Raw genomic sequence first — 24,641 nt, 5'->3', positions numbered from 1 at the left:
TTGAAAAATATGCGAATTTCTTAAACAGCAACCTTCAACGTCTGCTAACAAAGTGCAATTTCTTATGCTGAATCCAGCGCAGCTCTCTATTGATAATCTTGGTTAATCGTCGCGTCGGTATATAAGGCATTAGGCGTCATACATAGAGACGCGTGTAGCATAGTGCAGAGATATGGATGACGTCTGAAAGATTGTGCGGATAAGTATACATCTATGTGTATGTGTGTGTGTAAGAGAGAGAGAGAGAGAGAGAGAGCAAGATGTGTTGTACAAGGCACACACGATGCCCCCGCGATTGGTAGGTATTATATACGCGTCCGACGCCTCGGCAGTGTTAATTAGAACTAATTGGATCTGGCCGACAGAACGAACCGCTAAACTGGTCTACATAATATCGACGACAGTCTTGAGTATCGTTCGGACCGACGAAGAAGAGAGGCTGGAGAGAGGAACGGAGGAAGCTGGATTTAAACTGCATCGCAGCCGCGTCGCTAACTGCGCCAAGTAACAGAGTCACGTTCTTGTTTGGTCAACAAATTATCACGATCCTGTTAAGATCGCAGAGAGAACCGGGCCCCACCACCAGGCCTCTCGAACCCGCCGCCCAAATGCCCACGGATTTACTATAAATATCGGAAGCAGGGAGAAACGGTCAGCACCCTGTCGCTGATCCCGTCGTCGAGTGTGCGCGAGCGGTGTGTATGACGTAAATAAAAAAAAAATAAAAAATTGGTCGATAAAAACGTAAGACGAGGCGGGAGAAGTAAGCTTTTCGAGGATTTTTTTTTCAAAGTGTCGACAAACGCGGCAATAAATTCTGAAAAATTTAAGCTTCTAAATTCGGTATAAATGATTTACGGATGAATTCGGAATTCCGAGCTGCGATTCCTCCGGCGATACTGCATCGGATAAGTGGTAAAAAATCGCGCCGCGTGAATCGAAATATACAGTGTGACGTATCCGTTGATGCGTGAAAAAGCATTCGGCGATCGCTCGGAGGCGATTTGAGGAAACCGGAAGTCGGAGAAATTGTACGCCGAGGCGGACGACAGGTATGGAGAATAGCTACCGAATTACTTGATAATCAAAGGTACTGCTTCTTATCATTCGATGAGGAGTGCGGTCCGTGTGTTAAAATTCGCGTCTCGAGTTCTGCCCTGCTCCCCCCCCCCCCCCCCTCCCCCTCCCCCCTCTCTATTCCTCCTAGCCTTTCTTCGATTCTTCCGGTAATTCGAGGCCGCTTCCGGCGGAACTCGCGCCGATCCAATTTTCCCTTTTTCCAAACTCCATCGCTCGGGGCACTGAATGCAGCGCATTCAGCTGGGAATATCGAGAGATAATGCACGTACGCGCCCATAAGCCGCAAAAGGGGCACCGCGACACCGACAATTTTATTGTTTGCGTATACCTACACCCACTAGTCCGTGCTTGATATAATCGCAATAATATAACCGACGAGACGCTTTATAGACTGTCAATGAGATTTCCAGCTGTGCCCATCCTACGCTTCTGTGTTTAACGACATTACGCGCACGTTGTACGTGAATTGCTTCCACTCGCCGTCGACGACGACGTTGTTTTTACGGCGAAATTTTAACAGCCAGTTGTGCTAGCCGCGCAACTATGGAACCTTGACCAGGACAAAAATGCAGTCCGAAGTCACGTACGATGAAACGAAATTCCAGCGTTTGTCTTTGAGCAGAGTTACGAAGGACTCAAACTCGGTGACTGTAATGTAAGAAGTACAGAATGTAGACTACTGAGAAAAAAGTCTTGCGGAATTATGGGAGAGCTTAATTGTCGCATCGTCGCGCATAGTTCAAGCCGTTTGCGAAATCGAGCAGTGCGATACATTCGAAGATAGGGTTCGAAGTAAAATTAAATAATTCGTTCGTTATAATGTAAGAATCTCGGAAAATCGTCTGAAGTACGAAAAGAAAATGAATCTCGATTTATTGACACGTGTCAGAGAGAATTGAATGAAAATTCGATATTGAAACACTTGAACGTGAATTCTTCCGAACCGAAGTACCTTTATCGAAGTTATTTGTTCGCTTCTTGACTGTGAAATGAAATAACCAGAACTCGATCTCCGTCGATCCTTCGACTACCGTCAAGTGGGGCATCAGCATTGACCCTATTCGGGGATCTTTGTCCGGTAAAAAACAAGTCTTCGCATCGTTTACATCGTGTAAACGATGCGGGAAAACAAAGTGTTGAGTGTTGTTTTAATTGATAGTTGAGATAGCTGTATAAGATGTTTATCGTAATTACAAGTGACATCGAAGGTCTTGTTAGTCGGTTGAAATTAGGGATATTAAATGAACTCGAGTGTACGCGGGGCAAAGTTACTCGGGCTCGAAGTTCAACCGGTTCAAGGAGTTCGAGGATCAAAGATGGCCAACTTCAGCTGTAAAAATACTGCCAAGGAAACTTGTCGCGGGTTCTCAGACTCCTCGAGAATTTCAAAAAGTGAGTCAAAGAAGCTCGGGTTGACGGTAGGCGAAAACTGGCCCAAGGTGGCGCAACCTGTGAGAAAACGAAGAGGGAAACATAAAAGTCAGAGGACGAAATAAATACTGCAGGGAGAAATTCGGTCCGATCGTAACTCGTCGAGGCATAATGTCAACGGTGATAAATATATACTGCGTATAATGCATGTACGGGTGAATTTCATTTCTCGAAAAGTGCGCGGTTGTCTATAACCTCGACGAATACATGTCTGTAAAATCGGAGATATCGAGGAAAGAATAAGAAGATGCGGTATAAACGACCCGGAAAGCCCCATAACTTCGGTATAAAAATACACATTTACACGTGTAAAATGACCCTCCTTTCATACCGCATCGTGTGCAGGGCGTGAAAAGTATCACGATTTACAATATTCGATACGTAGGTACTCCTCGAGTACTCGAAAATTGTCAGTGCCGAAGGTTCCCCCGGTGAAAATTATTTCTACGATTTTCTATGAATTATACCGGAAAATTGGAACATTTCGTGTAAATTTGTAGGAAAAATTGCAAATACGCAAAGTTTCTCATAAAAACTTGTAAATTTTGATGAAAATTTTTCATCATCTCAGTAAAAAAATTTACCAAGGCAGTAAAATACTTTGAAGAAAATTAACAATTCTTCGTAAAAAATACTACGCACGTTTACAATATTGTACGAAGTAACAGGAAATGTTCCAATTCGTTTCTGCTGTAGAAAATTTTAAGATCGGACGATCGTGTGCAAGAATAATTTTTATTCAAGCACGATACGGCGATCGATGAATTATCCGCCTCGGAAAATGAGATCACAGTAATTGATACCGAATATTGTACGTACAGAGTTTTCTGTAACTGCGGACCGTCATTCAAGCGACACGGTTCTACGCGATAGCTGCAGATTAGACGAGATGTGAAAGAACCGTGTGCCTCGAATTCGCTCGTTCGTTAGTCGAGCGAAGCGTGTAGTAGCGCCGTTTGCCGGTTGCCGGTATTAAAATGGGACCCACGTAGGTGAGCCCGGTACGAATGGGCCGTGCATTGTGCGTTATGGATGTGTCGAGTGCGTGGAAGGAGCGAAGAGGAATGAGTGAGTGCGTTATTGAAGAGCTCGTGCATTATACATTGACATACGTAACGTTGTACGGTTGCAGGAATTCTCGAGCAGTAACCACCGGAGTGACCGTCGCGTATAGCTGCCAGTGAGCAGCGACCAGCTGAGAGCAGAAGTAACGAGTTGCGGAGAAGAGAGGACTGGACGTGCGGTTGATGGCTCGTCGTTCCACTCCGCATAGATTGAAGGATAGATAATTCACGTCTTCTCGACGAGGCTGCAACGAAAACAGTCCCCGGGGAGGAACGGCTGGGCAGTCCCGACCCTCCTCGAATCGGGATTAACGGGTCTTATCGACCGAGTGCCGAAATGAACGTAGATTCATCGACGGTGAACGACGGGCGGTTGATTACCGATCAAGACTGAATAACATATTTTGAAAAAGAAGATCGTCCGCATGGCGTTGCCGCGAGTTGTCCAAAGTCTGTGATAAAAAGAAAAAGAGACCGCGTAGTTCATTGTGCAGATGTCAGGAGGACGGTGCCGAGAACGTCATCATCAATTTTCTCCGCTTCGTGTGTTTTTTCATCTTTTCATCCTTCGTTGCGAACCGCTTTTGTCCGTTCTTGTCCTCTATTATATCGCACGGTGTGTCACGAATGAATAGTGGACGCTGCGGCTTCTTTGACCGATCGCCGATCGCCGCGGTGCTCTAAGAGAGACCAAAGAGTGGACTGCGGAGTGCGCGTCCAGGTGTTCCGGAAGGCGGCACGTCGGAAAAGGACTCGAGGTTTCGACACCGAGCCCCAACGGAAAGGGGAAAGTGAGAAGGGTGAAGGGTGCGTTCGCCGAAGGACTCGTCCGATTCGGGGAAGATGGAAAACCACGTGTCGGTGCCGGAGATAAAGCTCAAGGAGTTCGAGGAGGTCTCGAAGCCGACGCGGCGGGTATCGATAAGCGAGCAAAACCTCGGCTTCGACAATTTCGGCTTCGAACATCACCGCAAAGTCAGCGCCTGTTCCGAGCCGAACTCCGAGGGACGAAGAAAGTCCATTCTTCACAGCGGAAGCCACTACGGAAGTTCGGAAAACATCGAGAATGGACGCGCGAACGGAAGGAAGAGGTCCGCTCTCAGTCTGAGCAGCTCGATCAGGAGTAAAACCGAGTACACCGAGGAAATGAAGAGGCGAGTTTGCATTACTGGTATCCGAACGACGTGAATCCGTTTTCCGAAAAGTCTGAACGAAGTTTCAATCCCTGATAAATAACTTTTCGTCACTCGGTATTACGTATCGTGAATAATTTCCATGCAAACTGGCCGTGCGGTACCGGTGAGGCCATCGCAGCGTTGCGGAGTTGGGTGTGGGCGCGGGTAAAATGACGTGGGATTAGTTTTCATCGGAGCTTCCGGTCGCCCTGGTAAACCAGAGCCGCGTACACGCGATTCTCAATGTCATCGGGATTAAACCGGTTTCGCGCAATTGCTCGTATCGCACATCTATCTCCGCCCGATTCCCATTCTCACCTTTCCTTACGACGCCTAACCGTTTTCATTGCTTTTCCGGAACGCACGCAGATCCTGGCTCTACTCGTTTTGCACGCGATGTCACGGCCACGAGGAAGCGACACCGTCCTGGGAGCCGCCCGGCTGGAAGCGGGTTTGCCCCCAGCCCTTCTTCCCGACTTACAGGAAATTCGCAAGGATACTCGCGCTCTTCATCCTCGGCCTGATGGTCTGGGGCATATTGTACTGTATAATAGGCAAGGACGCCGCCCCGGGAGGACCCTTCTTCAGTCTAGCTGCCCTCTGCATCGCCGCGCACTTCGGCGGGTGGTTATTCTCCCTGACCACTCTGCCGGCCCTGATCGGGATGCTGATGACCGGCATGATCCTGCAAAATACCGGGCTCATCAGCCTCGCCGATAAATACTCGACCGTCTTGTCCATTCTCCGGTAAGTCAAAGTCCAACGTACCTTACACCGCGACGTACACCCGTTTCCTCGAATATACGCTCTCCGTTTCTCACGCATGAAAGAGAGAAAGAAATCGTCAGTTTGGTAGACGGAATGAATTTTCGGTGAACGCTTAGCAGCGATTACATCTTGAGGTATTAACGCGAGTCAGCGAGCAGGCAAATGCGAACAGGATTATATCTGGAAGCGCGGCTGACTCGGGATTGAGGAAATGTGCTCTCCGCGATACTGCTGCACATCTCGCGAACCAACCGTCTAGAACTCGGCGATGATACGAGCAATGAGGAGATGGCGATTAAAGTGCGGATCCGGTGCAGGAGTAGGTCGAGATAGTTAGGAGTGGAAGGAAAGCGAGCGTGATTCTTTTAAGGACTTTCCTTAGGGTACCTCGCGCTGTGCGGTGTGGGGGGAGGGTGGAGGCGAGCCGGATTTAATTGGGATTACAATTAAACGAATGGGAACTTTCCTCGCTGGTTCAAAGTCCCCTCTTCTTCTCCCAACTTAACCCGCGAGACGAAACGAACAATAGAAAATTCCCGGCGTCGAGTGGTGGCATATTGGTACTCATTTTTAAGGCCGCCCTTTCTCCGACTTCACCCTACCTACCTACCTACAGCACGGCTGACAATTGTGCCAAAAATATACTGCCCGAAGTAGGTGATAATAAAAGTGCAGAAGAATGAGATCCGGACTGACGACGTAGCCTTCCTCTCATAACCTTTGCACCGAGCACGATGTCGAGGAAAAACCTCTGGCACAAGTGCATCGCCGTCTCACTAACGTTAACGAGTTACGAGTACACATCCACCTAGCCCGGGTCACTCTGCATACGTCGTAACTCGACTCAAAACGTAATAAGCAGGGAAGAGAAAAAAAAACGTCAAGTGCTGTCAACCTAACCATGTAGTTTGGACAAACCTCGTGGTATCAGTTATTTCTTGCTTAAGAGTCGTTGAGCTAACTATGTGGAAGTATTTGCCTCCAAAGTTTTGTTTATTTTATTTGAAAATATTTCGTTTGCTACTCTGTGCTGTCTGTACTCGTCTCAAAAACATAAAACTGAACCAAATTCGCGACTGTAGTTAAAATACGATAATCGGTTTCTCGATCCGTGGTTATTTCGTGTGACTACTGAAACGTACAATCAGGGGTACAAGAATCTTTAATTGTGTGTATTTCAGAAACCATATCTTTATATTTTCGTTTACCAAAAGTATAGTGTAGCTACTGATGTTTGTTCGTTTGTAGATTCTCGTAGTTATCGTAGCAGCATTCAACGTCACACTGCAATAGTTCGCGTTTACGTGTTTTTAGCGTGAATTTAAAAGTTTTTTTTACGAGGATCCATCCCATTCTTAAGTGAAACTGAATCGATTCATAATTTCTCGTAGAACGATCGCTGTCATCGGAAAGTGCGTTCTTGTGAGCAGAATTTATTTTGATACGTCAAGACAAGCTTTTAGATTGTATTTTGAAAATTATTCGATTATTTATTCGTATGACAATTTATCAATCCTAGCTAATCAGAGCGCATTTCCTACCATCAAGACGATCATATCGCTAGAAATTACGAATTGAATCAATATTTTACGAATGAATGATACGCATTCTCTTGAAAATGCTTAAATCGATCACGTGACACAACGCTGAAAACAAATTAAGGGGGGACTCTAGTGAAATTTCGATAATAACAAGTTTTTTATTTTTGAAATAACTAAAAAAAATGTGATCAAAAATTCCGTCCAGCAAAATTTAGATTATGCCAGTATGTGTCCTGAAAACAAATTTCAATCTTCTGCGATAGAAGTCTACGCGAAAAGAATTTTTGGCAGCGATGTGGTGAAAATTTTCAGCCAAAAGTTCCTTCGTTTCAAAATCGAGAAACTCGACGTTATCGGAATATCACCGGAGTCCCCCCTTAACGGCAGTATTTATTGAATACCATCAGATAGCTGAGGAGCTTCAAACAAGGGGCCGGAAATCGAAATTGCTGTCTCAGTTCCTCATAATTCTGCCCAAACTCTTTATAAAATTGTACGATAAACATAATTCACTTGGCTCAAGTACCAAAATATTTCTCTTAAATACGGGCTTAGTTAGCCAAGCGAAACACTTTCGACTACGTGAGGAGGTTGACTAAACTACGCCATTGGCATCGGCGTATCTGATCTCACGGCGTAGTGCAAGGTGCAAGTGCATTATGTGCTTGTAATAACGTGAAATTGTGTCAAATGTCAAGGTGAATGTTCCAGCCTGTCGTAAGGAATGATGAATAAGGAAAAAAATAAATAAATAAATGGTGTCCTTTGCCTCGTTTAACTTTTGCCGTCAAGCATTAGCCGGGGGTTAATTCAGCGCCAAGTCACGTACGACGCGGTGAGGCTGACTGTAAAAACGCGAAGGCTTCGACCGACGAGATCGTGCGACGAGTGATCCACGTGTTTTCTGTTCTGCCAAATAATCGAGTGCGTCCAAATTTTGATTACGCGACGGATTTCGTTGCGCTCAACAGTTCCATTATCCGTGCATTTTCTGCGATTCTGAGGTGATGAATTTTCTCTAAATGCAGACAATTCGGCCGCATGCTCGATCAATCGGTCCGGGTTTGCAGAATTCAATTTTCGTCACGGCTATAGGACTTCCAGTTGCTAAGCAGCTGTTGTAGTCAACTGCGCCGATACGCGATGGCTCGCATAAAACTGACGTCTTGGAAGGTCGACCATAATTTCGCATTAAAAAATAGTGAGGATTTGAAGCGCTTTTGGGAATCCTTTCGACCCGATAAACTAAATCAACTCACCGTTCAGGGTGCGATAAATATTCATTCTGTCCTCGATTCTAGTCCGCGCTCTGCAGGTCGGTGTTCACGAACGATTTTTTATCCGCCGGTTACTCGGGAAAGAGAGAAAAAGAGAGAGAGAGAGAGAGAGAGGCAACTTTCACGTATAGAGCATATATAATTGGAACTGTGAATATATTTTTTTCAGTACAAAATTCGGCAGTTGGATTAAGTGTAAATATTAGCACGTTTTAATTAATTACTTATGCTTGAGAACTTCATCAGTAATAATTGCAGACTAATTAGGGTCGTAAATTAAAAAAGTGGTCGACGGCACGGGCGCTTAGAACTTTGTTACCTCGTAGATAATTACAAATTAAAAAATTAACAAATTTACAATTTTTAGTACATCGATTTTGATTAAATTAAAAACATGGCAGGTGTACGAAACGTTGTTTCGCAATATAAATTCAAATTTTAAATAGTGTAAAAAATTGCACGACGCAATGTCACATGTTAGCTTATACTCGGAGAAAATACTTGTACCGGAAATTCAATTTGCAGGTAAAGATCTTTGAAAGGCTGGAACGATAAGAAAATATGTTCCAAGATATCGGTTGTAAATCTTTGCCCATCGTAAATTATTGTACCGGCAGGCAAGATAAAAGGTGGAACAAATCCATTAGATAATAAAAACAATATGTCACTTTCGATTTTCGTCCGTAAGCTTCTATCGACGATTTCAAACCGACGACCGTCAAGTATTTTAATACATTTATACAAGAAGTAATTGATCACAAGGGTCCTCGGTCCGTATATCGATTGTTACTTTTTTTTTAGATAAACTGGGTAACCAAATTCGGTGCATAAACATGTATGGGTATTCCTACATTTTGTGAAGATTGAAGAGGAATTACGAGTTGGAATTGCTATAAACGGATAGTCAGGCGTCAGATAAGATTACAGTAATGCCGGTGGAGGTGGGATTCAAGCGAGCGCGAAACAATTCCCTAATTAAATGTCGGGCAGCCAAGAACTGACAATCAGTTTCACGCTAGTAGCTCCATCATTGATCTACACTGATTGAACTAAATGGTACTTAACTTACGCGATTAGATAATACCGAACGATACGCTCCCTCTATTTATTTACATGAGTCATTCCACCCCAAACCGACCGACTTCTGACTCTCACGATCAACGATTTTATTTATTTTTGAATATATTATAGTCTAGAGAATTTAAAAAATTCGTCTTTCACTAAGTTTTAGATTTTTTAAACTACCGGTTCGATTTTTACTGCTGCCGAAATGAGAAAAATTCGATTTTCGAATGGATAGCTTTTAATGAATTTGAATTTTTCCCGTGAATTCTTTGTTAAAAAAGGAAATTTCTGAGACTGAGATAGAAATGGGCAAGCTTTTAGTTCAGAAGCTACAAGCGAAACAAGTAATTAAAAAGTGAGAAAAATCGAATTAAATATAAATTTCACAGTTTTTTTTTTTCTCACTTTTCAACTACTTGTTTCGCCTGCAGGTTCTGAACCGAAAGCTTGCCCGCTTTCATCTCGGTTTCAGAATTTTCGTTTTTTACCGCAGGATTCATGAGAAAAGTTTGAAGCCAATCGATTGGGGCTATTCATTCGAAAATTGAGTTTTCGTGTTTTTGAGACCAATAAAAATGAAACCTTCGGTACCAAAAATCTAAAACCCGGTGAAAGATATTTTTTTTTATACAGTCTGCACCACACTTGAGAATAAAAAAAAAATGTTCGATAATGAGAGTCGTACGTAGGTCGGTTTGGTGTGGAATGCCTCACACGCATGTCCATAAAATAGTGCAGACAGATTGAGATATTACGAAGCAGCTGAATTGCCTCTTTCACGGAGTTGAAAAAAATCGGTTTCGGGCTGTTATGCATAGCGAAAGAAACAGAAGAAGAGGCTTCTTGTTTTCGTTTGAAATGAGAAACAAAGTGAAAACAACGAATATACTCTAATTATTGTCCATACATTGCACTTAACGACCTTAAACGTGTGAGCTCGCAGTGACGCGTTCAAAGTTACTTAACCTAGTTGAATCGGCCGCTGTTGACAATAATTGCCCGTTCTCTTAACAAATTTACATTTCATTTGTTGATCGGTTTCGCGTGACGACGCCCCGTTAACGAGAATATAATAACAATAACGATTAATAACAAGAATAATTCCAACCAACTGCGACTGTATAACGCGTCTGAAAATTATATTTCGAGATGTACGAGGGGTGAGGCGAGGAAAAGTTATTAGCGAGAAAAAGTTGAGGAGAAGAAACTTCGTATTGCCGAGTCCGATAAAAAATCACGAGACCCGAGGCACCGAAACACTGGCAATAAAAACTCGTGACCAATTATTATCGACTATCGTATTGTAATCAAATTTAATAACCGCTTATCGTTCCAATCCTAGTTGTAAAATAAGTGCTTGGATTTAATGTACAGATCGAAGACTACGATGCTGTTTAGCGGTAATATGATCGACGATAAGATTTTATCTTAAAACGATGCTCCGCATCAATCTGAAATTTTGCCGACGTACGTATTTATAACGATCATTTGATCGCAGCGGAATAATTCGACGAGGTATTCACTTTATATAACAAAGGGTCGATTTATATTTTCTCAAGATACTCGTTTTACAAATGAATCGGAATTGAGTTACGCGTTGCGCAGGATTGTGAGCAATAACGAAATGACCAATTCTCGGCAGACTTAAATCGCAAGTCAATTGCACGGCCGATTTGAATTTCTGAGTTCCTCCGTTAATTTCGTTTAAGAAAAAAGCATTTAACGCGTGAACTCAGTAATCATTGCTGGCAAATTACACATATTAGCAACAAGAAATCGCAGCTTTCTTTTTCGAGCAGCAATGAAAACGGATCCTTACGACAGCCGAGACATCCGAATAAAAAGTAGCTAGCTCACTTATTGTCAGTTCGGTAAAATGATTCCGACGAAGCCTCGCCCGCTCTTTCCCAGGATTATACATACCGGATACACGCGTGATACAATCCTGTTTCTCTTTTTTTCCCGCAGGAAGTTCGCGCTGGTTATAATCCTGACGAGAGCAGGATTAGACCTGGACCCGGAGGCGCTGAAGCGTTTGCGAATCACGGTGCCGAAGATAGGTTTGATACCGTGGGTCGTCGAGGCTGGCGTGATGGCGGTGGCGTCCAAGTATTTCATGGGTCTTCCATGGGTGTGGGGACTACTCCTTGGGAGCATAATAGCCGCTGTATCACCGGCGGTGGTCGTTCCCTGCCTCTTCAGGCTCAGAGTAAAAGGATACGGCGTTGCGAAGGTGCGAATATCGAGGATCAATAATTGGAATATAAATATATGTTGTTCTGACCGCCCCCTTCCCATTCCCCTTCCTCCCATCCTATCTCACTTTTCGCAGGCATTGAAAACCAAAGGCTAATTATCGTACCGAGGAGATGCGGCAATATTTATTCAAATCGTTCGTACCGTATCGCGTCACACAGCGATATTCAGACTCAATGTTGTCCTGAAGACTCCTTCTCATTATGTGTCGGCATTGAAACCAGCGTGTGAATCACATTCGTCTTTCGATAATCGATACGTGATTGGAACGTTCTCGTTAGTTTCTCGATTAATGTTCACCGAGGTTTTATCTGTACCTTAGCGACACGGGTTTATAAGGATGTTGAAAAAAATCGGGTCGATCGAGGTTAACGACAATTTCACGAGTCCGGAGGTAACGAGAGAATTTTGAAAATCATTCGAAACCGAGTGTCTGTCTTTTCTCAAGAATTTTTTCGGCCGGTGAGAACGTGTCGACAAATTTGAAAATTCTAAAAACGTAAAATCGATGTCACCACACGATTAGAAAAAAAAAATATTCCACCAGGTCCACTAAAATTTTTGGGTTGATTTAACCATTTTTTAATATACTAGTAAGTGAAAAAAGAAAAAAATACAAAGTACAAATTAAATATTGATTTGACAATGTAAATGTAAAAATTACAATAATTTGTTTCATATTTACTAATCGAAATATATCAAATAACTCGTACGTAAGGTGGACCTGCTGGGACGTTATGTTTACTTAATCCCTGACAGGCAAACATCCAAACCTTATGAGGTACGGACGTGACAACGAGTGTAAGAAATACCCAGTGGAAATTAATTTCAAATATCTCAACTTCTAGTATAGCTATCTAGATTTTTATTTTTAAACCGAAGTTGAAACAATTCCGCACAGAATGGTTGTATTGTCAAAGTAATCAAGTTGAACTAAACAAATAAAAATGAAGGTTGAATGGGTTCAAAATCCTTAAAGTCTGCTCGAAGAGTACAAGATTTCCGGAGGGGGGGCGGAGTGAGAATTTTACCCTCATTGCCTGTCAGAGGTTAAATATTTCCCTACGATGAAAATATACCCTGGGTGTGAATTCGACAAAGTTGAGAGTTAATCGCGTTCATTGATCTATTTACCACGGCGGTTAAGCCGACGGCGAGTGCGCAGCGGAATAATTACACCGATGAAAGCTTCAGGGCTGAAATTAATCGCTCCGACTAAGCTTCCATAGGCGTGACCCTAGTTTAGAACTAACCTAACCTAACCTAATCTGGGCCCGACCTAAGCAACGTGACAAATACCAATTGACTCGACTGACCCCTCAACTCCCTCGGCTTCGGTCACGAGACTCTGCTGACGATTCGCTCTTCCCTCCTTCGACGAACGGTCAGTCACGCGGTTCCCCTTCGTTTTTACTCTCACAGTAAGCCCGAGCCAGGTTCGTTTTAATTAGATTTCGATTTTGATAATGGCTTTTTTAATGTCTCTTTCCTTTCAGGGGATACCAACCCTGGTGATCGCCATCGCTGGCGTGGACGACGCGGCCTCGGTCGCCATCTTTGGAATCATAAAGAGCATCATGTTCTCGAACGACGCGTTGTGGTACCAAATTTTGCAGGGACCGATTTCGATCTGCGGTGGTATCGGTTTCGGCATCCTCTGGGGTTTCCTCGCTAAGTATGTACCGGAGAAAAACGACGTGAGTACTGAGATTGGAATTTCCACCCGTCGCTTACAATTAGAATCGTCGGCACGTGGTCCGGCTGGTTAAGGACAACGTGACTGCTCAGCGAGGAATATAACGTGTCGCACACAACCGTCCGCAATGGAGCAGCGGTGTTTTTATTCGATCAATTTCAATGAATGAAATTCAACCGCGTGACAGCCTCGGAGTGTCAAGCCTGAAAAAGAAAGACGAGACAAAAGTGGTATCCGCGTCGATGAAACTGGACGGGGGCGATTTTCTTTAACTCGATACCATCGTTTCGTAAAGATCGACACCCGGTCGCGTAGGAAAACGCGAAACGAGGCGTTGTTGTATTTTTCGTGAGAGTAACGCTTCAGCAACGCTTCGATGCCCGACTCGACTTTGATTAGTATCTGGATACAAGGAGAATATAAAAAATAAAAATACTTCGACGTTACGCGAGTCACGTGGACCGGAGAATATTGTTGATACACGCATTACGACTGTCGTCATGTGACAAATTTCATGCCTATCGATGTGTCACGCCAACTCGTTTTACACCCGGTCCGAGAAGTCACATGGCGATGGCGGTGTTAATTGACCACATGCTTACACTTATACGTACATAAAACGAAGATATATATATATATATATATACGTATGCTGTGAGACTTATATGCACGTAACAACCATGTACTCCAGTTTATCGCATCAGCTTTGTTTATTCGTTTATACTCTTATACACGTCGATCTCTTTTCGGGTATGGGTATCTCAGGCCTACATTTATATCGGCATACTCACGGGGTCTTCTTTTAAACTGACACCAGAAGTCAATTAATTGCTAATCTCGAACGGTTCGCCCGTGACTCGATCTACATCCAACGTTCCATCTCTATGTTGCCCTCCGGTCGCATACAGAGCAAACTTGTAACGCTTAAACGTTTGTGGAAACATTTCGTTTGCCCGGCAAATATTTGCCTTTACAAAATCTTACACCACGTACGTAGGTGTGTACGTGTTTACGGAGATCGGTAGAAAGTGGGGAAATCCTCCCGGTTCATATCTGATTTCACGTATTCATTTCAATATCTATCCTCGGGGATGGTTGCCAAAGACAGGAGGCAATTCGACGTGAAATTTGAATATTGCACCACGCTTTGGACGCCGCGAAACAAATACGGGAAAAGTACCGCGGTCCGTGGTACCTCTGCAGTGAAGTAATTTCCGTTTTCAAGTTCTGAACGAACTGGTAGTATACTCGTCAAATCAGTGGTACATCATTGAGGCTCCAATCCCACGAGTGCACGATCCATTATTTATCACATCTTTTAACCAATAGTTGGATATTTATATTCGATACGATGCCCGAAGACACCGGTGAATCACCGTCAAGATAACGCATTTAAAAATAACGATCGTTTACCGCAGAGATCATACATTTATCCTCGGAGATGTCAAAAGCACTAAAAACGTGACTTGCAATTATGTAACACGGTGTTCGCTACTTTGTCGCAAATTTTGGAGCCCTCGAATGTTTGGTTCGCCAATACAGGTATTGGAACTAAGAAAAAGTGGCCTCAACGTGCAGCGTTTTAATTTCGTAATGATTTGATTCGTTATTAATCGGCTCCTACATATATTCGTAAACTCGGGCGGGGATGAGCAGGGTATGAGTTTAATTTTAGGGTCGATTGAATGCGGATCGTGCGGTACAAGGGCCGGGATGACTATACGTATGACTAACAGCTGATTATAGAGCAGGAGCCAATTGATCAGGAATTCGTCGCGTCGTTCCTTCAGAGAAACAGCTATATACAATAATATACATGTATAAATGCCGACCGACTGTATATCCCCGCATACGGAATACTAAGATAAGTTTTTACGAGCGCATTGCGTCACGATCAAGGAAACGATTCGGTGAGGTCCCTTACATGCTGCGAAAAAAAAAAAAAAATAAATAAACCAAAGTGATTTATAAATTTCCCAATTTCTCTGCGTGAATTTTTCCTTCCGAATTAAGACTTCAAAGACTAATAGCCTAGAACTTCCTGAGATTTCGCATTACTTCATTAAGAAAAAAAAGAAAGAAACTTGACTATACTTCGCCAAAAATTCTTTACAAAATGACGATAGCTCTAATTCGTGATTCTTTGATTTCACAGTATTATAATTTCTGATGTTATTTTGGTAGAGAATTTTTATCACTAAATTTCTAACAGACGAGTAAAACACGAATCCAAAGTTTTGGAAAAAAAAAAAAAAAAAAAACAAACAGCAGCGCCATGCCGACGAAATCTGTACATTGTTACATCAATCGAGCTCCCCGTTGCAAAAATAGCCGCGAATCCAACGAATGTTGTACCTTAATATCGTACAGTACTGCAGCAGCAGATTTTTTTCTCTCGGTTTGAGTAGCGAGGAATGTTTTATTTTTTTTTTTTTTTACTCGCTTTTCATCCGTAGAAACACACACACGTCCATGTACAATATCACCGTGTACTTGCGGGGGTCTGTAAATGTTGTTCGCCGGAGACGAGGAGCGCGTGGTATGATAAATGAGAAAGGGAATAAGCGATTTCGGGTGAAACATGATAATACACCATCGTATGCGATAAATTTTTGCTGGAAGGTAGGTGCGCAGTTTGGCAAACGGCTTTAACTTGGCTGAATAAAAAACGAAAATAATAACAGGGACTAGGGGAAAAAATAAAAAAAAAATAACAACAGAGAGAACAGAAACTCCGAGGGTAAAAAGAAAAGAAAAAGAAAAATACTCTGAAAACTCCGCAGACTCGAGCCACTCTGTTCGATTTTAGTGGGCGCGTGCGCTTGCCGAAAGAATTTACCATAAAAAGCAATAATGCCGGGGAATTCCTCACAATATAAGGTGGCAGCAGTCAATCTCTACGGGCAATAACGGCGGGCCGACCGACGCGTCTCTCCTTTCTCTCTCTTCCTCTTCTTGGACTTTTCTATGGTTCCGGGAACGCAGCGGGAAAATTAAACTGACTGGTTGGACTCCGCGGCTCGACGAACGGAAACCGAATAAATAAAATTCGGCAACAGGCTGACGCCGGAATCCTCTTTACTCGTTACTTCGTTCTTTGGATCCTCGGTTATTCAACTTCCGTTTCGAATCTGTTACGCGCTGTAGTCCGGATTTTTCAACGATCGCGTGATCAGGTCTCGTCGATTTTTAGTATAACGGGAATCTTCGAAGAGACTCTGACGGATCGGAAATTAATCAATCGTAAGCGTCGTTCTTATGTTTCTAAACGATTGCCAGATTTAACGATTTCACGAATCAAAATACACTCTTGTAATGTTAATTTACCGTAATAAAAAATAAGTCGCAACGTATCGTTACTCTCGATTTTCAATTTCAGTTCACGTTAAACCAAAGATTCAATGTCGGATATTCGGTAGTACATTAAATTCTGTCATACATACGATTCGTCGCTTCGCAAGGTCAACAGTTTCCACTATCAAACCCCCTTGAAAAGCTGAGGTTTCTGTTATTATAACAGAAGTATATAATTTGGAGAAAATCCTTGTTATTCATCCTAGAAACGAATTTATTTCATGTCTCAGAGACCACCGGAGTAATTGATAGACTCAATTAATTCACCTGCCGAGTGATGATAATCGAAAATTTCAAACACAGATGTGAAGTCTTTCAGCTTTTTCAGAAAATAAAAAACCCAAAGAAAAGTAAATAAATTCAAAATAGAGAACACAAGTGTTGTTAAATTAACAATTAATTTCGTTTCTTTTAATTCCTGTACGCATAGTGAATTTTTTCTTCTTACAGATCTATTCTTCTCATACTTTTCTATACGTGTGCAACGTCGAATTTTTCGAATTATCTCCCCAGTTTCATATATTGGACAATCCTGAGGCTGCAGGGCTGCATTTTACCGCAGCGACACCCGCAGTGCTTCAGGCGCGATTGCAAGTTTTTTGCCGAAACGAGAGAGAAAAACCATTACAACTGTAATTACATGTTAGAAATAACCAACGTACATTTCCTATAATTTAGCGTTCCGTTTTCTCTGTGCACAAGAGGTATGTAAAGGGCTTTAATTTTGGTGAAAATTTTAATTGCTTCGGCGTATCGACGGCTGTGAATAACCGAGAAATCCGAAATTTGCAATAAAGAGGGCGATTCTTTGATCGCTGGACATTCGTGGCTATAAATATGTATGGGTGTAAAATTGAGGGAGAAAAAATTGGATTAAATGAAATACGAATATCGTGGGTATAATAATATTCCAATTTCAAAGGAAATTTTATGTAATTGAGTTTCGTTTTACTCGCTGTTAAAAATAATGCGCTTCGTTGTACAGAAAAAACGTCGGTGGAAAAATTTTTTCAAACTTTAAGTCGTGCAGCTGAATCATTTTTTATTTTTGAATTGAACCAAGGAAAAAAAATATTTACTCATCATTATCAATGATACTGACGTAACGTGGGGATGATCGATTCAATAGAGAAACTATGCTCAATAATTGTTGCGTTAAACAGCTTCGCTTCATCTTCAAATATACATCTTGTCAAATGGGATTCGATTTTACCGAAATCAGTTCCACAGAGCAAATATTCTACAGACTCGTTTTTACAGAAACATTTTTCTACAGGATATTTTCCTACAGAAACGAATTTGAAATTCACACCAGAACTAAACCTGCATGAATTATTCTATAGAAGAATTGTTCTACAGAATATTTTTCTGGACAATAAACCATGCAGGATTATTTCCGATGCGAATCTCGAATTCCTTTCTGTAGGAAAATATTTCTGTACAACCGATTTGGTACAACATATTCTGTGCAACATTTACGCTGATACAAGTTCATCAGAGAGCCGGATTATAGATTCGCAAATCATCCTAAAGACCATTTTTTATTCATTTTAATCGAACGGCGGACGAAAATTATTCCAGAATATTGTTTCTGAAAATATCTGTACGAATCAGAATAAGGAACCTGAACGCAGTTTCGAAAAAAGTATAAATCGTTTCTTAGCTATGAATATACGATTTGATTATAAGATTTATCATTGGGAAATTTTAGCAGATAACGATGGCACGCACGTAGTTTCGAACTCGTGATTTGATAGTACAAAGAAGATATTAACAAGCCAATTAAAAACAATCAAAATCGTACCTAAGATATTGCGCAATTATAAATAATCTTTTTATGAATTACAATTTACAATCGTGACTTTCAACGCAGCGATAAGCTGCTGACAAAGTAAACGGGCCTGTCAATATTTCCATCGCTTCCCTTTTTTCTCTCCTCTTCCTGACTAATTACCAACGGAGTTAATGTCGCAACGGCATTATGTTATTTCAGGGGATTACGAGCTTTCCGTCACTCGTGACCGAAGTGCTAATAGGAATAATCCAAAGAGATTAAAGCGCACTGCTGCAGGTAATTGCAAGTGTACCCAATGATAAAAATATAATGAAAAAAAAAAAAAAAAAAAAGTTCGAAGCATCACGAGTTCGAAACATCACGGTTCAAAAATAAACCCGCACATTATTATCCCCGGATTGTATAAATTTATTGCACGTTATATTAACGGCACAGAGATAAGGATTTCTCGGATATAATTGACGCTTATTTTGCCTCGCCAAGTTCGTTCCGTTGGAAAAAAAGGGGGACGTAAAAATTTGAAAAATTGCAGAAAGGAATATTTTTGAAATGATTTTCGGTGAAAAAAGTGAACACGAATCGAAAATGATAAATTTATGCCGTATAATGCACGCGTTGCGGTAAGTGGATGCAATACATACCAACCTTGAGAGTTAAATTGAGAGGAAACTAGAATATTCCACGCGCCCACAACGATTTCGCGGCTAACCTCACGACCAACTCCGGAGCAACAATCAATAATTGGACGAGTACCTCGCGGCTGGAATCCCGGCTAAACTGATCGTGGGCCGAAATTTGTCTAATCGTAAGTGCATCTATTCACCGGGATACCCATAACCGCTTCGAGTATCCTACGGGTAAAGCATCCACGTGGGATAGATTAGGGCCTGCTTATCACCCGGCTCTATATAACCATCATAGATCTATACCGCATTATTTATGCAAGCTAACGAGCGCAAATTGGATCATTAGCATTTGGATGATAAAAAAAAAACCTTGCGAAATGCCAATTCGGGCATATTTTGAAGGCCGAAATCGAGGCTCAATAGTTTCGCGATCGGGAATCCGGAGAGAAGACGATCTCGATTAAAAAGCTGGCAGGAAAAAAAAAAAAAAAAAAAAAAAACTGAAGCCAAACAATTTTTCAACACGCAAATCGGTCTAATTATTTCCTATCGATGGCAAGTCGTCGGAAAATTCTAGTGAACAGAGTTTAAAAGATTTTTCAACATTTTCAATAATTCTCGAAAGTTTGAAATTAAAAAATTTCTATACACCGAAAATTCGATCAACCCTGACAGATTTTACAGCTAGAACGGGACTTGGACCGCGAAAAATTCTAGCAAACTTGAAAAGCTGCCTCGAAAGTTGAAGCGTAAGAGAATTTTTCGGGAGTGAAATTTTTTGAAAATAATCATTTTCAGCCGCGTAATCCCCGAGCTAATTGAACGCGGTTTAATCCCGCGGGAGTCGATAAGCCTCCCTTTCCTTTCTTGCCGAACTCCCCGAGCTCTCCAGGTTCATCGAGTAGCTCGGTTATCTGTTCGAGGGTCGCGATTGCCGCGGCCGAATCGGTGCCCCAGGGATATTTCGGGGCGGCGAGGCGAGGCATAAAAGTGACGAACTTTTCGTCTCTGCTCTGCAAAGGGTTACGTAGCTAATCTTCGTTACACGCCAGCTGGGTATCGGAGCTGTCGAAAGTGTTACGAGGACCACGCCTGTAATTTATGGGGGGGATTACTTTTCTCTCGCTGCTGTCCGCACACGGAGTAGAATATATTCTTCAACCAAAAAAATAGATTTTGTCGAAGTCCATTCGCTTGAATCTAGTACCCCTTATTTGTTCCGAGAACGATGACTTCGATCTAGTTGTGCAGTTTGTTACTATTCGTCTTCGATGTATGTTTTTATACTGGTTCAATAATGAAGCGAAGTTGCATTTTCTTTCAAATCAAGCAATATATGAGACGTTACTGTAACGATATAGATCTTACTATAATTACCTATAGTAAATTAAATTTGCCTCAATGTGTCAAGATAAGGGAAAAAATGGATCTCTTTTTTTACGCAATCCCCCTGAAAGACGTCAAAATAATTCAGATCACGAGAAATCGCTGATTGTGAACTGGAAACGCTCTCTATACGAATGAATCGTAACCGCGCATACACGCGTACCAACGATATAAATATAATATGGATGAATGTTATGACGCAGCATAGATAAGCCGCGGTATTGCATCGTTGCATGATATATAGTCCGTGCCAGACTAGCTTTATGCCTGTATGGATATAATATAAACACAGGTGAACGCACCTACAACGTCTATTCGTTTTACACATCAATACGTACAAGTAAGTGCAACGCATGATGTTTCAGGTGCGTTTAACAAACGTACGTGCGACATATCTATGACCATATGCGGGTATATTATTGTGCAGAGATACCTGAGCTAATATTTCGCGAAATATTTGCCTCGTGGCGATATTTCTTCCCGGCGATCGTTTCACACCTGCAGTAGAATACACAGGCATCTAACCCGGCGGAGTTTTATATGAAACAGAACGCATCCTGCACACACACACATTAGTCGCGAATGAAATGTGTCCAACGGCCTTTCGCAATATATCGCGATGCGGTCCTCGCAATATTCGCTGGCTTAAGAGTCGAGGTCCTGCAGGTACACAGCTGAACGTTATCCTGTAGGTATAACCCCGGCGTTACATTTGTCCGAACCTCGTACCGAGTACTTTTCGATTCTGTTTCCGAAAATGAAAAAACAATAGCTGCCTAAATAAATATACACCGTACATGTATTAATTTTCCTACCGTATTCGGTGTTACTGCAGAGGCGATTCACAGACGCGTAGCTTTACTGCAACTGAAACAAAATCAATCGGAAATTTACTATTCGAATAAATGGGAATGAGAAATTGCGCGTGCAAATATATTCAGTGAGAGATTGCGCGGGTGGTCACAACTTTTTCGGGATATAAAATTCCATCGCATTTCCACGTTTTCTACGACCTGAAATCTAGTTTTCCCTGACGCTTTCCCAGTTCTAGTAAATTACTAAAACCTAAATCGTTCAGCTTGTTAACTCTATGTTCGGATCAAATTCAATTCGAATTGAAGAAACGTATAATGTAGAAAGAAGACAGCTTGAGCCAATTTCTTTTCTCGACGAAAAGAAGTAAACTTGTTACCTCAAATAATCATTTCTGATTCTCGTGATAAAAAACTTATAATTTCAGTTTGATCCATGACCAAATTAAAAACCCCCTGACATTTTCCGGTTTTCCATGTGTGTGACCATCGTCTTATGGTTGAAAACATTCTCTTTTGTACAACCGTATTTATTTTTGATCATTGTTATCATTGTTATTATTTATTGTCATCGTCACGCACGCGATTATTGATCACTTTGTTTCGTATTACAGCCCTACATGGTGCCGCTGAGAATCTTGATGCTTCTCGGCGGCGGTCTAATCGCCGTATTGGGAAGCGAGGCTATCGAACTCGGTGGTGCCGGACCCTTAGGCGTCGTCGCAGCAGCCTTCGTTAGTTGCTACTTCTGGCAAAAGGACGGATGGGAGGTCGAGGACGTGAGTAAATCACCCCTATATGCGACATCTCTAGTATTAAAAACCGTGTCCGATGGTGTAAGCAATTCGCTTGTAACAAATTTTTCGGCGATCGGAAAAACAAAATTTGGCTACAGTTGATCGAATTTTAAAATCATTGCATTCGACCTACCAAAGCCAAAATAAAGTTTTCTCTTTTTTTCACGAAACGATGCGCCGATGACGTTATCTCAGCAAACTGAATGACGATGTTGCAAAACTCGAGTAAAAACAACCACCGTGTGCATATCTACCAGATAAACGAGATTGAGAAATTCAACGATAATCAGAGTTTTTCTCCGAGTTTTATTTCTTTACTTTATTTTATTTTTTTTTTTTTCTATTTTTCTACTCGTTTTACCCTTCCCGAGATTAAATTACACCGCTGCGCTCGTACGGAAGAGCTGAGAGGTGAGAAAAAAATCGCCAATATTTTTTGGTTCGGAATACCAATCGTTTAATCACGACGCAATCAGCGGCTCTTCGAGGAAGAACCTTCCGAAGTAGCCTGTAACAGGTTTATAGTTTTTCTATCGAATTGCTACGAACTTGTTGGGGGCACGGCGAACCCGAATTAGACGATCAGCGATGGGCTAATCTTTGCAGGATGAGGGAAAAATGGGAAAAATGGGGAAAACCGTGCAGAGGGGGGGAGGGGCGTCGTGATCGATGCGAGGCCGAAAAGCGATATAAGGTAGAAAAGGTGTTCCGTGCGGAAATTCGCCGCGAAGATGCGATCGACTGTTGTGCTTGTCGGCTTTGTTGCGATTACACGTAACTACATACCTAGAGGTGTAGTGCGGAATGTGAAGTTTAATAAATCAATTTCATGGTTGAGGTAAAATTAATGAGAATAATAATAATTAATAAAATAATGACCATAACAATAATAGTGATAATAATGATGATGATGACGACGATGATGATGATGGTAAATAGTTGGTCTGTCAGGGAGAAATTTTTGATAACCAAAAGGGGGCAGAAAATTAATTAAAGTATTAAAAAAAAAGGGGCTGATTTGGAGGTGAGTAATAATTGCTACGGGGAGGACAATGGTGGAGAAATATAAGATTAAGAGAAATGAGGAGGGGGGAGAATAGGAGAAAGTACCTACTTAAAGAGGCGAGAGAAGAAAATCGACTTAATATACCTTATATATATACTTACATAAACTGCCGTCGTTGGCGCGGCGAATTATTAAATTAATAAACTCATCCGTTATTTACTACACATATATATATACGTATATACATACGTATAACACAATATACGTAGGTGCGTATATATACGTATACTATACATATATATTAGTGCCGAGGCTGGCGGAAAAACTTTTTAATCAACCAAGTTGGGGCCGATAAGGTTAATGAAGTGGATCGAGAGCAGACCCCCCCCCCCCCCTTAAAAACAAAATAAAATAATAAATAAAAAAAAAAAAAAAACACGGAGAAGGAAAAAAGACCGACGTACCATTAAAACTGCACTTTACGCTACTTTCCTCATCTGCATCGGTTTGATATAATCACTCACGTATAATCTACCTGAACAATTACAGACGAGGTGAAATTTTTCCTCAGGTTCGAGCGGACGATTAAAAATAAAAAGGAATAGAAAAAAACCATGCAGTGTTATTCACTTTCCAAAGTGTTAAATTGCACGGGTGGTCGTCTGACGATTACACTGGTCTTCAAAAAAAACAACTTTTTTTTCCTCCTTCTTGTTATTATGTGTAGTTATAATAGATTTGAGGCTCTTGAAAGGAAATTTATTAAACATTCTTGAAACAATAAATAATAAATCCCTTATACTCAAATTGCTCCAATTGTTATCATATTATTTTTTTTTTTAAATCCTAAAAATAGGTATGATTTTAGACCGTCCAAGCTGTCCCCCCCCCCCCCCTCTTAATAAGACGCTATTTTTGTTTACAAATTATAATCAATCACTAAGGATAACAAAAAGGTTCATAAAAAAAAATTTTTATAGTTGAAAAATTTAAATATTGAAATCGTCAGAAAATCTATATACTGGTATAATTCGAATTGTTTTCCAGTTAAACGATAACTTTCTTTCTCTTTCGACAAGTTAGAACTGGTTCTGTGTGTACAGATACTATTTAAATAGACTGAAGTAGTGTTAAAGCAAAAACCAAACGCAACAAATACCAAACTTCGAGCGATAAAAAAAAATGTATATTACGTAATATATACGTGACAGGAAAAAATGGAAAGAAGATACAGATTCGGCACGTCAAAACCTCGATATCTGTAATATTTTTATTTGAAGGAGGCGTTCGTTGCAGAACTGCGTTGTCGAATATCGCGTGTATTGCACCGTGTATAATCAATTGCTGTATAAGGCACTATAGGTATATATGGCCCAGGTCCGTTCGTGGCGAGAGCGAAATCGTAATTGAGATGGGTAAATACGCAAGGGAAATCCCAACCGTCAATTCGGAGCAGAGGTTTCATCGCGCCATTACCTATTCGTACCTTGTTCTACATACCTACACGTGTCC

General features: G+C 41.6%; 1 protein-coding gene and 1 long non-coding RNA gene across 5 annotated transcripts in view; one reads left to right on the top strand and one right to left on the bottom strand.

Annotated features, from left to right (window-relative positions):
* The window catches only part of LOC124212192 (uncharacterized), a 38,227-nt gene extending 16,842 nt beyond the window's left edge, over positions 1 to 21,385 (bottom strand). The window contains exon 1 of the long non-coding RNA XR_006881601.2: positions 21,330 to 21,385. This is a non-coding gene — a long non-coding RNA (uncharacterized lncRNA). The remainder of the gene's footprint in view (positions 1 to 21,329) is intronic.
* Nha1 (Na[+]/H[+] hydrogen antiporter 1) overlaps positions 386 to 24,641 on the top strand; it is a 28,407-nt gene continuing 4,151 nt past the window's right edge. The window contains exons 1-6 of one of the 4 annotated variants that reach the window (XM_069133615.1): positions 386 to 695; positions 3,644 to 4,729; positions 5,120 to 5,497; positions 11,370 to 11,634; positions 13,154 to 13,354; positions 21,941 to 22,105. In XM_069133615.1, the coding sequence (XP_068989716.1) occupies positions 4,419 to 4,729; positions 5,120 to 5,497; positions 11,370 to 11,634; positions 13,154 to 13,354; positions 21,941 to 22,105 (1,320 nt within the window). In that variant the 5' untranslated portion in view covers positions 386 to 695; positions 3,644 to 4,418. Of the gene's footprint in view, positions 1,053 to 3,414; positions 3,580 to 3,643; positions 4,730 to 5,119; positions 5,498 to 11,369; positions 11,635 to 13,153; positions 13,355 to 21,940; positions 22,106 to 24,641 lie in introns of those variants that run through there. The other 3 variants (XM_069133616.1, XM_069133614.1, XM_069133617.1) reach the window with 3 other exon arrangements.

Source organism: Neodiprion pinetum, chromosome 2, assembly GCF_021155775.2.
Source record: "Neodiprion pinetum isolate iyNeoPine1 chromosome 2, iyNeoPine1.2, whole genome shotgun sequence".
NCBI lineage: Eukaryota > Metazoa > Arthropoda > Insecta > Hymenoptera > Diprionidae > Neodiprion > Neodiprion pinetum.
The sequence above is the reverse complement of the archived record's forward strand: the minus strand, read 5'-3'. Positions and strand labels throughout refer to the sequence as shown.